Source organism: Hemicordylus capensis, chromosome 4, assembly GCF_027244095.1.
Source record: "Hemicordylus capensis ecotype Gifberg chromosome 4, rHemCap1.1.pri, whole genome shotgun sequence".
Taxonomy (NCBI): Eukaryota; Metazoa; Chordata; class Lepidosauria; order Squamata; family Cordylidae; genus Hemicordylus; species Hemicordylus capensis.
The window spans coordinates 242,619,536-242,634,180 of NC_069660.1; the positions used below are offsets into that span (position 1 = coordinate 242,619,536).

Consider the following 14,645-nt stretch of genomic DNA (forward strand, 5'->3'; position numbering starts at 1 on the left):
GTGGGACCCTTCCTCTGATTGTGCATAGTATGTTCTTCCATACACATCATTAGTCCATCAATAACTTTTATCTTTAAATACAAGTGTGTGGAAGCATCTCTTCCTAATCTCCACTAGTGCATATTTTCTAAAAAAAAATGACACAAATGTATATATGTGAATCTATTATATATTTTTGAAATGTTTGTTTGTGGCATTGTTTGTGTGAAATAGTCATACTTCCTGAAGACCTACAGAGACCAAATTTGGCAGGCACAACCCTCTCAATGAAATTAGCTGAATGCACTACTTTTTGCACAGGAATATGCTCAGTGAATGTTTAAATAATTTTTTTAGAAGAAATAATAATAATACTTTATTATTGTTCTCAACAGATTTTTAACACTCAGTAATCAGATCCAAACAATTATAATCCAAAATGACATCATGCTTAAGAGAATAACTTTCTCAGATTCAAATTTACTATTATTCAAATTTGCCAGAAAAATTTATTATTCAATAAAATGAATAATATTTAAAGTTAAAATCTTACAAATATAAAACTGTTCTTTGACTTTAAATAAACAAATAAATGATATAGAGAAGATTAGCATGGCTAAAATCTAAATATTTATTTATTATTTATTTGATTTATATACCACCCTTCCAAAAATGGTTCAGGGCAGTTTACATGACTCAGGGTGGTTTTTAGCCTGTTTTTCAATGTGAGTTTCCAAAGCAAGTCACAATTGTAATAAAAAGCAATAAATACATTAAACCTTCCATAAACATCACTCCTGTTTTAAAATATGTGCCACTATAGGAGGCACTCAGGCCTACATTTCACTAAATATTTTAAATTCTAGTGCAACTGCTCAAGTACAAAATACATGTGCCTTGTGTCATTTTTGAATGCATCACACTGAAATTGGTACTTTTCTCTGCAAAATATATGGATGCAATAACTGAACATAGAATGGGCTTCCATGCCATTTGCCAAGAAAAGCAGCAATTTAAACATGCATGTGCCATTTATAACTGAAGTAAGGCCATATGCATTTCATATTCAGGTTTTTGCATCAAGGAACAAAAGGTCAAGTTGTGTCTTCCTCAGGCCAGCCACAGAGGAAGAAACTGAAGACAGAGTTACAGGAAAGCCTCAGCCCAGAGCCCAACACTAAAAAGGGAGCTGAATATTCTTGGTTAGAAAGAAGAGTAGAAAAGCAAGGAGTCTGCAGTTCCTTAGAGAAGCTAAAGGGACCTGAATTAGTGCTTTGAATTAAACAACTACATGTTATGCAATACTTTTATAAAATAATGGTTGCAAGTTCTAAGCCTTATATTTTTCATTATTTTTAATTTAGTTAAACTTTCTTAAAGTCTCAGTCCCTGAGCACACAGAATTAATATATGTATATAACTTATAAAGCTCCCCCCATTTAGGAAAAAATAAATGGTTTAGAAGGAACCACCAACTTAATTGTTCTGCAGGGAAGTGAATCATGAATCATGCGCAAGCATGGTCTGGTCTGTAATGTTTGGCATAGCTCACCAAATATGTAGAAATGCATCTTTCCTTAGAATAGTCTCCCAATGAGGCATGGGACAGAGACAGTCAGAGAGTATTGTGCTAATACTTTGCAGTTACTGCTGTTTAGGAACTTTTTTTCCTTCTCTTTTTGGCCTCCATATCAGACTTGCTTTATGTCATGAAACACTGCTTTGAAAGGCTGGGAGAATAATGATAAAGGAGCCACCATCTGAGCAAAGCATGTGTTAATAATCCAGACAGCAAGGGCGAAATTCATCCCAGGTGCAACTTCCTTATAGTTAACTCAGTAAATTACAAGGATACATCCAGCATAGTCTACTTCTAGCTCTGTGTTGGATAGATTGTAAGGCAGACACATTTCTTCCCAGCCTAGAAAGCAGCTGGAAAGGCACACAGCGCTTAGGTCATTGTTGCCCTTGAAAATAGAATATCCCCAGAGAACCATCTTTTTTTCAGCAGTGTTCGCAGTGCTTTGTTTACTATTGCCAACTTAAATGATGAAATGGCAGCAGGCAACACACCAAATACCATCACTCTGTTTCTTGATCAGATGCCAGCCCACAAGAGAAGCCCAGTCCACTTCCAGTTTTGACACCAATTCTTGCCCCAACACTTTTACAGATCTGAAGAGAGATGCCAATTAAAACTCAAACTATTTGGGGGTGCGCATGGCTGTTTTTTTATGTTGCAACAAGCAGAGATGTCTGATTTCCTTATTAAGAAAAAGAGAACAATGGCAGGGGATGAAATTGGTTAAAAGCTAGTGAGTCACTGATTCCATTTACACAGCATATAGAAAAGCGATGACTTGTTCTTGCAATTGTTAAACTAACATCCATTCACAATAAATTGTCATGGCACATCCACCATGTTTTCCAACAGAATAATCAGTTCCATCAGAAACAATGGGTGCCCATATTCCCCATGTCCATTAAACTAGCTTCTTTAAAAGCTAAACAGTTTTAGAATTTCAGAGTAATGTGACATTTTTATCTCAATGAAATCTGTTTCATTATGTGTATAGTGGACTTTGCCAACTTTACTACATCAAAGATGGAATGCTATGAAGCATTCCAAAGCAGGACCTAAACTTATGACTGCTCTAAGACAGCAACTAATTTTAACTCCTTGCCTCAAAGTTCACTGCCCATGAATTTCTAGCTTTACTAATGAATTCAGTCAAGGCTTCAGAACTTAAGGGAATGGTAGGCTCCAAGACTCAGATTCTCCTTAGTCTCCATGCATTCATATTTGCAAAGAAAATACTGGAATGAATCAGTGGCTATCCTGTCATTTCCTACATTCCTATACCATTATTTACTATCACATTTACTATACATTCCTATACAACTGGAGCTGTGTGGAAGCCATTTTTGTATGGCTGGATCCTATACCTCTCTGGTCCTGTGTGGGAGTCACACCTCTCTAAACAAGAGAAACCATGTGATTCAAGTAAATGGATCGGCTCTTTTCCCTTTGCCACATTGGATGTGAGCTTCCATAGTTGGAGAAGACTGGTGGAGAAAAGAACATAAGTAAAAATCCGTTCCTCATATTCTTGGGAAAGGCTGCTTGGACAGTAAATACCTGACCATTACAGCTGAGACCTATCATTCTAATAAGCTATCTCTAAATACTGTAAACAGCCAACAAAAACAGTATGAAGGTAGAAGGCCAGCAGGGGAGGGGGCACTTCCTAGTGTATTGAACAGAGTGCCACATGTATGACTATTTGCCCCATGGGCAGAAGTCATGGTTGTGTGCTCGGTGCAAGGAGCTCCTGGCTCTCAGGGAGCAAGTCCATTCCCTTGAGACCAGGTGGCGGATCTGGAGAACATCAGAGAGAAAGAGAGGCATGTGGACGAGACCTTCAGGGTGTCTTCTTGTCAGGGACAAGACCTTCAGGGACGTGATAGAGACATCCCACTCCAGGGCTGATAGCTCCTCTGCTGTCAGGGAGAATGATGGTCTCGGGCAAGGACGACACCGGTCTGAGGAAGAGGAAAATGCTCCTTTAGAAGGGACCCCTTCCATGGATGATGAGCCCATATCCTCTTGCACAGGGGATATTCCTCTGGGGGGTGGGGGCCTCCTTGTAGTGGGTGATTCGATCGTTAGAGGAATAGAGAGATGGGTTTGTGACCCTCATGTTGACTGCAGGGTGACTTGCCTATTTGGTGTGAAGGTTGCGGACATCACGCAGCATCTAGATAGGCTGTTATGCAATGCTGGAGAGGAGACAGCTGTTGTGGTGCACGTCGGCACCAACTATGTGGGGAAATGTAGTTGGGAGGTCCTGGAAGCCAAATTTTGGCTGATAGGTAGCATATTGAAGTCCAAGACCCCCAAAGTAGCATTCTCAGAAATGCTACCTGTTCCACGTGCAGGTACAGTGAGACAGGCAGAGCTGTGGGGTTTCAATGCGTGGATGAGACGTTGGTGCCGGGAGGAGGGGTTGAGATTTGTTAGGCACTGGGATACATTTTCGGGGAAGCAAGGCCTGTACAAAAGGGATGGGCTGCACTTGAACCAAGATGGAACCAGACTGCTGGCGCTTAAAATCAAAAAGGTTGCAGAGCAGCTTTTTAAATGATGCCTGGGGGAAAACCGATGGGAGCTGGGCAGTATCCCGTTCAGCAAAAGCCGTCCTTTAAAGTGCGAGGGTGCAAAGGATTCAGATAAAACACAAGGGGAAAGAGCAGTACCGCATAAAGAGCAGACGGGAGACTGTGCCAGCTGGTCAAAGAGTCAAAAGAAAGATACGTACATCAGGTGAGAGATTCAGTGTATAGGTGCTTATATGCCAATGCCAGAAGCCTCCAAGCCAAAATGGGTGAGCTGGAGTGCTTGGTGGCTAACGCAGAAATAGATCTAGGGGGCATAACACAAACATGGTGGAACTGTGAGAACCAGTGGGACACTGTTATCCCTGGATATAAACTCTATAGAAAGGACAGGAAGGGGCGCCTTGGAGGTGGAGTAGCACTGTATATTAAAGAAGGGATAGAATCTAACAAGCTAGAAAACCTGGGTGGACTGGAGTGCTCTACAGAAACCCTGTGGATGACAATAGAAGGCCTGAAAGGGAACGTGCTACTGGGGACGTGCTATTGCCCTCCAGATCAAAACGCTGACAGTGACTGGGAGTTGCAGCAGGAAATCAGGGAGGTGTCAAGGAGAGGCAGGGCTGTAATCATGGGTGATTTCAATTACACACACATAGACTGGGTAAATTCACAATCAGGTCATGACCTCTTTCTATTCTATTTCTAGATACGCTACATGACTGTGCCCCCTAGAACAATTGGTCTTGGAAACAACCAGAGAGAAGGCGACCTTGGACTTAATTCTGAGTGGCACCCAGTTTCTGGTGTGGGATGTCAGTGTCATCGACCCTTTAGGGAACAGTGACCATAGTGCCATCAAATTCAGCATACATGTGGGGAGAGAATCACCAAGGAAGTCTAACACAGACGTTTTGAATTTCAGAAGAGGAAACTTCTCTAAAATGAGGAGTATGGTGAAAAGGAAGCTGAAAGGGAAAATCAGGAGAGTCACTTCGCTCCAGAGTGCATGGAGTTTACTCAAAACCACAGTATTAGAAGCCCAGTTAGACTGTATAATCCAAAAGAGGAAAGGTACCACTAAGTCCAGGAAGATGCCAGCATGGCTAACGGGTACCGTCAAGGAAGCCATAAAAGGGAAGCAGACTTCCTTCCGAAATTGGAAGGCCTGTCCAAATGAAGAGAACAGAAAGGAACATAAACTCTGGCAAAAGAAATGCAAGGCAACAATAAGGGAGGCAATACTGGAGAGTAGCAAATGTAGCACCGATTTTCAAGAAGGGATCCAGAGGTGATCTGGGAAATTACAGGCTGGTTAGCTTAACATCCGTTCTAGGCAAATTGATGGAAAGCATCCTCAAGGATAAAATTGTAAAGCACATAGAAGAACAGGCCCTGCTGGGAGTGACCCAGCATGGGTTCCGCAAAGGTAAATCTTGCATGAGCAAATTTTTGGAGTTCTTTGAGAGCGTCAACAAGTGTGTGGATCCAGTTGATCCAGTTGACATAGTCTACCTGGACTTCCAAAAAGCTTTTGACAAAGTTTCATTAAAGATTCCTGAGGAAACTTAGCGGTCATGGGATAAGGGGACAAGTACATGTGTGGATTGCTAACTGTTTCAAAGACAGGAATCAGAGGGTAGGTATAAATGGAGAGTTTTCGCAATGGAGGGAAGTAAGAAGTGGGGTCCCCCAGGGATCTTTACTGGGACCAGTGCTTTTTAATTTATTCATAAATGATCTAGAAGCAGGGTAAGTAGCGAGGTGGCCAAATTTGCAGATGATACCAAACTCTTTCAGGTAGTGAAATGCAAAACAGATTGTGAGGAGCTCCAAAAGAATCTCTCCAAACTGGGGGAGTGGGAGACAAAATGGCAAATGCAGTTCAATGTTAGAAAGTGTAAAGTGATGCACATTGGGATGAAAAACCCCAGCTTCAAGTATATGCTGATAGGATCCGAGCTGTCGGTGACTGACCAGGAGAGGGATCTTGGGGTCGTGGTGGACAGCTCGTTGAAAGTGTCGACACAATGTGCGGCAGCTGTGAAAAAGGCAAATTAAATGCTAGGGATCATTAGAAAGGGGATTGAAAATAAAACTGCTAATATTATAATGCCCTTATACAAAACTATGGTGCAACCTGACCACACCTGGAGTACTATGTACAATTCTGGTTACCACATCTAAAAAAGGACATTGTAGAACTAGAAAAGGTGCAGAAGAGGGCAACCAAGATGATCAGGGGCCTAGAGCACCTTTCTTATGAGGCTAGGCTACAACACTGTTGGGGCTATTTAGTTTAGAAAAAAAGACGACTGCGGGGAGACATGATAGAGGTCTATAAAATCATTCATGGTGTGGAGAAAGTGGAGAGAGAGAAATTCTTCTCCCTCTCCCATAATACTAGAACCAGCGGTCATCCCATGAAATTGATTGCCAGGAAATCTAGGACCAGCAAATGGAAGTACTTTTTCACACAACGCATAATCAACTTGTGGAATTCTCTGCCACGAGATGTGGTGACAGCCAACAACCTGGATGGCTTTAAGAGGGGTTTGGATAACTTCATGGAGGAGAGGTCTACTGACGGCTACTAGTCGGAGGGCTGTAGGCCACCTCCAGCCTCAGGGGTGGGGTGCCTCTGGGTACCAGTTGTGGGGGAGTAACAGCAGGAGAGAGGGCATGCCCTCAACTCCTGCCTGTGGCTTCCAGCAGCATCTGGTGGGCCACTGTGCGAAACGGGATGCTGGACTAGATGGGCCTTGGGCGTGATCCAACAGGGCTGTTCTTATGTTCTTATGTTCATAGTTATGATCAAAGACAGGCATGATAGGGAACTAGTGACACAAACACCTTTATTGTGCTCTATAATTTATTGTCCTAGTGTTCCACCTGTTTAAGAGAGCTGTTTGCACCTTTGTGTTCAGAGTTGTTGGAATAACATGTGGGCAGGCCAAAAAATCCAGTCCAAGCATAGAACTGCTCATTAGAAGCAGGCTCTGTTATTCTAGTGTTGTTGGAATATGTCCATAATATGCTGAATCCAATTGCTGTGCTCATGCAAGCATCTCATTACCTTTAATGGAAGTGTTGAGTAAGTAAGGACCTAATAAGGGTTTGGCCCATGTTTTGTACAGTTCACACAATATTCATAAACCTTTCAACATACATTTGGGCTGAGTCATTTAAAATGTCCTTGGCTACATTCTGTTTTAAAATAAAACCTGGAACCAAAGTCAGAATTATTCTGGCTGAAAACTAGCACACCTTTGCTATGCTTAAATGTCTAACTGGTGCATATTATTTAACAGGGCCTTGTCTGAAGATTCTTACAAAGTCCCACCAATATAATAGTCCGACAATTGATTTAAACAGAAGCCTATTGTGGCTGTTGTCTTCCAAGCTAAAATGACATCACTTAAGTGGTATAACATGTTGGCAAACATTTACTTTATGCATAAAGGTAACCAAGGAAAGGAAAGGTTGTGCCATCAAGTCGGTGTCAACTCCTGGTGACCACGGAGCCATGTGGTTTTCTTGGTAGAATACAGGAGGGGTTTACCATTGCCATCTCCCGCGCAGTATGAGATGATGCCTTTCAGCTCCTTCCTTTATCGTTGTTGCCCAATATAGGAGTTTCCCATATTCTAGGAAACACATCAACAGGGAATTCTAACCAACAGCCTGCTGCTCTCTAGGCAGGTTGCTCCCCTGTTGCACCATTAGGTGGCTTAAAGTTAACCAAAACATGATCAAATGAAAGGCTGCCAATTCAAAATACTAAAGTAACTGTGCAGGGTGTTGCAACTACACTGAACAGTTTTGTGAACATCACATTCAAACATAGACAACAATCATTTTATATTTAAAACTGATCCGAAAGAAACAGACACATATTCACATGCACACAAACACATCAAGACGCACCTACATAGGAACATAGGAAACTGCCATAGTCAGACCATTGGTCTATCTAGCTCAATATTGTCTTCACAGACTGGCAGCGGCTTCTCCAAGGTTGCAGGCAGGAATCTCTCTCAGCCCTATCTAACGTACTGTATGCTTTGGTAGTTTGTTGGTTCAATAAATAAAAATCTTGTCCTCTCTCTCTCTCTCTCTCTCTCTCTCTCTCTCTCTCTCTCTCTCTCTCTATATATATATATATATATCTCTTGGAGAAGCCAGGGAGGGAACTTGAAACCTTCTGCTCTTCCCAGAGCGGCTTCATCCCCTGAGGGGAATATCTTGCTCACACATCAAGTCTCCTACAAAGTGCAACAAAAGTTTCTGAGATTTCCCAAAATCTCCCAAAAGGGCTCTTTTGCTGCCACACTGGAAATCCAAGAAACATTATTCAAATTTTAGTGTTTGCTTTCATTGCATCTGGAAACATTTCATAACCTAAGTATTTACTTTCTAAGGCTGCAAAACCTTATGCTCCCTCACTTCCTAACAACACTCCTAGCGAGCATAAGGGAACACAGTGGAACTTGCTTCAGAGGTAAATAACACACATCTGTATGTTGTCAGTGGCAAGCTACAAATGTAACCACCAGTCTCTTGAAATATAGGTACACACACCTGCTTACCCCCAGGATGAATAGCAATCTCCACACACACACACCCGGCAAACAGCAGCCTCTCATCTCACATAATAAAGTACTTCATTGAACTGGAAGAAAGCAATGACTGGAAGTATGAGGACAGAAAGCAGGGGCAAATTTTTTAATACAGGGCAGTGGACAGGTCAAATGCAATTAAAAGATAAGTATGGCCCTGCAACAAAACATTGCTGTATATGGTGTGAATGTGTTACTTGAGCCTGTAGCTAGGCACAGGTAAAATACAAAACTTAGCAACAAAGACAGGAGCTATAACTTGGCTGTTAGTCCATATACAAATTTCATTTTTATGTTTGGAGGGGTGCTCAGTCCCAGCTCATTTTCATCCAGCCCTAAAGTTTCAAGAGTTAATGGCTGGTGAGGGGTCAGTTTAATGTTTTCATCAAAAATTTGCTGAGGCAGTAGGGACTGAGCCTGAATGTTATGCCCAACATAATTAGTTTGCCTGCAAAAAAAAAAAAAAAAAAAAAGTTTCTTCATGTACTCTAAGCTTAGATTCAATTTAGTATTTCATACATTCAATCCAAATACTTTGTAAAACATAATACAATACAATCAAAGCAATAGATATTTTGCAGTGATGCTATATTGTATGGAGCAAAATTGTATAACATTTGGCTGAAACTAAAATGCTTTAAAAGTTTTTGTTTTAAATAAAACAAACAACAAAGAGGGGAGGAATCACTCCATTATCCCTGATATCTTCAATTTTGATTAATCCTGTTACTACTTTATGTTTTAGATAAAAGTATGGTATGTAAAAAGGGGCAGACTAACTTACTTGTAGTAGGCTGAGTTTTCATCAGATCCTGAAGGTCAATAGTGAATTTGTGGAACTGGCTGTGGAACTGTTGGACAGAATTCTTGAGGCCAAAAATATCTTTAGAATGGGATGTTACAGTTCTGTTCATCTGATTGACACAGTTCCAAAGACTGGAGACATGTTTGTTTAATCCCTCTTTTATCCTCTGAAGGCTGCTAGATATGGAGTCCAGTTTGTTGCAGGTTTTCTCAACATGAGACACTTTACTCTCCAAATCTGAGATGCCAGGAAATTTCTCTTTACATTTGTTTGGGTCATAAAATACTCTCCCATTTAGCTGTTCTACCCTCTCCTTCAACACACTACAACAACTGTTGTTTGGGTAAGCTGTTTGATTGTCAACTGATTTCTGTATTTCATCTATCTTTTTAAACATACCATGCTGTGTCTTTTCGCATGTAGAATTGATATCTAGAAGTTGCTCTTTGCAGTTGATCAAACCACCTTGAAGGCTTTTTACGTCTTTATCAATGACATTTAGACCATAGCGAACGATTCGTAAATCCTTTTGAAGTTTTTGAATGTCACGTTGGCTGCCTTTAATCAAATGAAACTTTTCATTTAAAGAGTCATTCAAAGACTTTAAAATACCAGAATTGTCCTGTGTTCTCAAAAATAATAAATCATATTTACTGTTACAGTTTTCTATGTCTTTCTGGAGGCTTTCCACATTCTGTAGTTCAGATTGGCATTTCTGCCAACAAAGATTTTCAACGTCTTGTAGTTTGTTCTTCACAAAACTAATTTCAGATGCAAGCTGCTCATTTCCAAATCCTGAGTCACTGTGTAAGATTGATCCTGGACCAGTATACATCTCAACTGGATCTGTAACATTAGCAATATCTAGAATAGTAGCACCCAGACGGTTTTCCAATGCCTGAAGCTTTTTGTCAAATAAGTCTCTTACTTCATCTACTTCAGTAGCTATAACACCACGGAGAGTTTCCTCAATGTAAAAACAGTGTTCCTCAGCATTTTTTTCTGTAACATTTATCCTGGCTTCCACTTCCTCCCATTTTGCATTAAATTTGCCTTCAGAATCCGGAGTGGAAAGACGCTTTATTTCATTATCTATCCTGGCATTTAAAATTCTATTTGCTTCTGCAGTTCTGTCAATCTTTTCACCCAATTGTTTAATCTGCTCACCAAAGTCATCAGTATTGCAACGAAGTGATAGGTTTGATGGTGTTTCGATAAGAGTCTTAAGATTTTTCATTTCTTTCTTCAGGTTATTTTCTTTTTCTCCAATAAGTTCTCTTATTCCCGAACAGCTAGCTTCATGTTCATCACATTGCTGCTGAATATCCATCAGTTTATACTCACATGAATTTTTCAGATCTGCCATTTTCTTCTCAAACCCTTCCAACATTTCCTGTCTCAGGGCTTCAAACTTAGCATCTATGTATGCTTGATATAACTGGCCACTAGGCATCATGGCTGTTGGGCCTTGGACTGCTTCTTCAAGTTGTTTCAATTGTCCTTCATAGCCATTTACTTTCCCATTCAGTTCTTCCAGCTTCTCACGTTTGGCCTTCAAGCCATCTTTTACTTCATCTAGTTCAGAGTCTATGTTTTCTATTCCAGATTCAGGAAAAGGTTCTTTTTGGTCTTGCTTTTTAGACAGATTAATATTGTCTGTTTCACCCCCAACAGGACTATCAGGCCCTGGATGGTCGTGAAGATTGTTCAGCCATGAGACAAGCATCCGACTTGCATCTTCTTGCACTGAAAGTTTTAGGTTTTCATTCACACCAGTTAAGGAGGACTGAAGCTCTAGCACTGTCTGTGTAAGGCGGAACAATTCATCTTCAAGGAACTGCATTTTTTTAGCCTGCATGTCCTGTTGGTCTAGCTTTGAATTAGGGTCTGTGGAAAGGAATTAAAAAATGAGGAAATAGGATTTTAATGGTTTATTCCAACAGCTTCCATATAGAAAGAAAAACTACATTCTTACATTTTTACAGCTCGATGCACTGAATAACAAGAAGTCATATATAATTTCTTTTCCTGCTTTTACGACATAAATATTTTGAGAATGTGTATGACATACAAAGTGCCACGTTTTATAAGTATATTTTGCACCACTATGAAACACCCCACTTGTGTAATGAATAGGATTATCCACACCATTCACATATTTATGTGTGCAGTATAGACATATTATATATTTACTAATGTAAGTTTGTGTATAGATATTCACAAATGCACCTTTATGACACTGTCCTGTCATATATAATAAATATTCAAAAACAGAGTCTTGTGAAGCCTTCAAGATGAATAAATTTATTATATCATAAGCTTTGTAGACTAGAGTCCACTTCATGGTATGATACATTGAGAGTCAACTCCAGTTTTGGTGGTGGGGGTGGGGGCAGGAACCAGGTCTTACATCCACTAACACAAAACATTGTGGCCTCCTGTCTTTCTTTTATAACTTTATCTACTTACTTAGGGGATAAAGTTCTAAAATAACAACAGGAGGAAGCTGCCAATGCAAAAGCAATAACAGTTACACTTGCATCAACAATACAGATAGGGTCATGACCTGCCGCTGCTAGTGTGAAGGCTCTAGTTGAGCCCGAGCACTTGAACCTATGAGCCGTTGCTTCCACACATTATCTCATAAGCCATAAATAAATTAGGAGAGTTTGGAGGACACAAACTGCAGACCTGTTTGGTCTGCTTGATCACTTAGGCAGGAGTTTAGATGTTCCGCTTCTCCCACTTAATTATGTGGCAATGGGATGGCACACTGTGGGACATTGGATGGCCAGTCAGATTATCTTCTGAACTGGCCCATTATTCAAACTAGTGACAAGCATTTGCATTTTTTAAAACTTTTGCTACAATAAGGAAAATAAGAACCATCCATAAAGTATTCTGAAAATATCACTGGCTAGCATCCAGAGCAACCATCTAGGGAGCTGTGTCCCCATGCAGAGAGGATGCTCCTGGCTCAGCCAGAACTTTGCTGAGCAGCAAAGTGCATGTGCAGGGGGAGTGATTTTTGCTGGTCTCCTATGCCCACTTAAATGTTCTTTGCCTTCCAAAAATATATCGCTGGAGACTGTGTGACCCTTAGGGTCATTTTTTTGAAGGCAAAAAGCACTTAGTGGGGCAAGTGAAAGCAGCTAAAGTTGCTCCCCTGGTGTTTGCACTCTTCTGCTTGGGGGAACACTGGCTGAGTCTGGAACAGCCCATCTGTGCAGAGATCTAGCGCCACTGCATCCCTAGATGGATGCCCTGGATGTCAGCCACTGGACCTGCAAATTTACAAATATTTAACTGTAAAATAACCTCATGGGCATTGGTGGGTAAATTGCTTATGAACCCTAAGCTGAAACTCTTCTATCAGTTCCAGTAAACACTCTCATCGCATAACACTTGTTGAACAATTAATGGTCAACTACAGTTAGCACCTCTTATTCTTTCCCAGGAAAATGGGGTTTTCTCCATATCAGTTACGGAGAGGGGCTTGTTTGCAATGGATACAATTAGAGCATGTGTGTTGATGGTTATTCAGTTAATTCAGCTTGTTCTTTCTGCAAGAGTTGGGGACAGGAAGTGGGAAGCTAGGGTACATATTTAACTATCTATTATATTTGTACAGCACCCCAAACTTCTGTCTCTGGAAAGTTTACAGCAACATAAAACAAAATAGAAATAAATTGAAACCTTAAAACAATTTAAAACCACAAGTCTAGTTTAAAAGCTTGGGTGAATAAATGTGTTTTAAGAGACTTTTAAAAAGTCGTCAGAGATGGGGAGGCTCTTATTTCAGCAGGGAGCAAATTCCAGAGTCTTAGGGCGGCAACAGAGAAGGCCCGTCCGTCCCTGTTTAGCCACCAGATGATTTGGTGGCAACTGCAGACAAACCTCTCCAGATGATCTCATTGGGTGATGGGGATCATAGTGAAGAAGTTGCTTTCTTAAATACCCTGGACCTAAGCTGTTTGGGCCTTTATAGGTTACAACCAGCACCTTGTATTTTGCCTGAAAACTTACTGGTGGCTAGTGTAGTTCTTTTAATATAGGCGTAATATGGTCTCTAGGGATGTGACCAAATCGAAATTTGTGCACAGATTCGAAGCCAAACCAGTTCGTGGGCTGTTGAATTGATTCTACTGGTGGAGGGTGGGAGCAGCAAGTGGTACCTTTAAAAATTAGGCCAACAGGTCTTTGCCTGCTCCTCTGTTGCTCTATGCAGCTTCCTGCTGTGGTGGAGCACCCCCCTGCCCCGACCTGCCAGCAGACTAAGCAAGCTGGTGTCACTCCCCCCAGCAGCCCTCATGTACCAGTGGTATGCCGGCAGCACGCACAAGGCCTCCAACCATGCTGACCATGCAAATAGGTGCCGTGCATGAATGGAGACCATGTGCAGGCTGTCACAGTGCCGTACATGGGCTGCTGGGGGGAGTGCCATCAACACACGTGGGTTGCTGGTGGGCATGCCACCACAGCAGGAAGCTGTATGGAGTGGCAGAGGAGCAGGTAAGGACCTACTCTCCTGATTCAGCCTACAAAGGAAATGGGAAGAACAAAGACCTACTTCACAAGGTTGATGAGACTGATAAATGAGATAGATACTCTGAATACTCTGAATACTGAAGGTACTATGTAAATACTGAAGGGGGGGAAATTGCTCTGCTGGGTCATGCATATCAAGATGCAAAGAAAAAGTTACCCAAGCTTGTCTTCGCATAATTTGGTGGTAGTTCTGCTGGATAAACAGCTTGTCTTGGCTTTTGCGCTGTGTCTTCTTTGCAGTCTATACCCATGTACCCAGGGCAACACCTCCATTCCAGTTCTGTTACTGTCTTATATGCTATTGTGTATTTAGGTCTGAAACTTGTACGATATCTGCAATAAATAAAATGGGGGGGGGAAATGAAGAGAGAAGCATTAAAATAATCTTAGGAACTTATTTTATCAATTTTGGTTTTTGAAACAAAATAATGCCCTCATACAATAGGAAGCACGATTACAATTATTGAAGTTTTAAAGTATCAGATTAAGTTATCCTTCAGTGATATAGGAATAAATATCAGGGGAAAGCACAAAAAGTACACAGTTACGTGTGAAAAATGCAAGCACATATTTCACTA

At 41.1% G+C, this 14,645-nt stretch overlaps 1 protein-coding gene across 5 annotated transcripts in view; it reads right to left on the reverse strand.

Moving 5' to 3' along the window:
• EMILIN2 (elastin microfibril interfacer 2) overlaps positions 1 to 14,645 on the reverse strand; it is a 64,330-nt gene that overhangs the window by 12,086 nt on the left and 37,599 nt on the right. For all 5 annotated transcript variants that reach the window (XM_053243336.1, XM_053243335.1, XM_053243333.1 and 2 more), the window contains exons 3-4: positions 14,225 to 14,400; positions 9,499 to 11,406 (exon numbers count right to left, since the gene is read on the reverse strand). In XM_053243336.1, the coding sequence (XP_053099311.1) occupies positions 9,499 to 11,406; positions 14,225 to 14,400 (2,084 nt within the window). The remainder of the gene's footprint in view (positions 1 to 9,498; positions 11,407 to 14,224; positions 14,401 to 14,645) is intronic.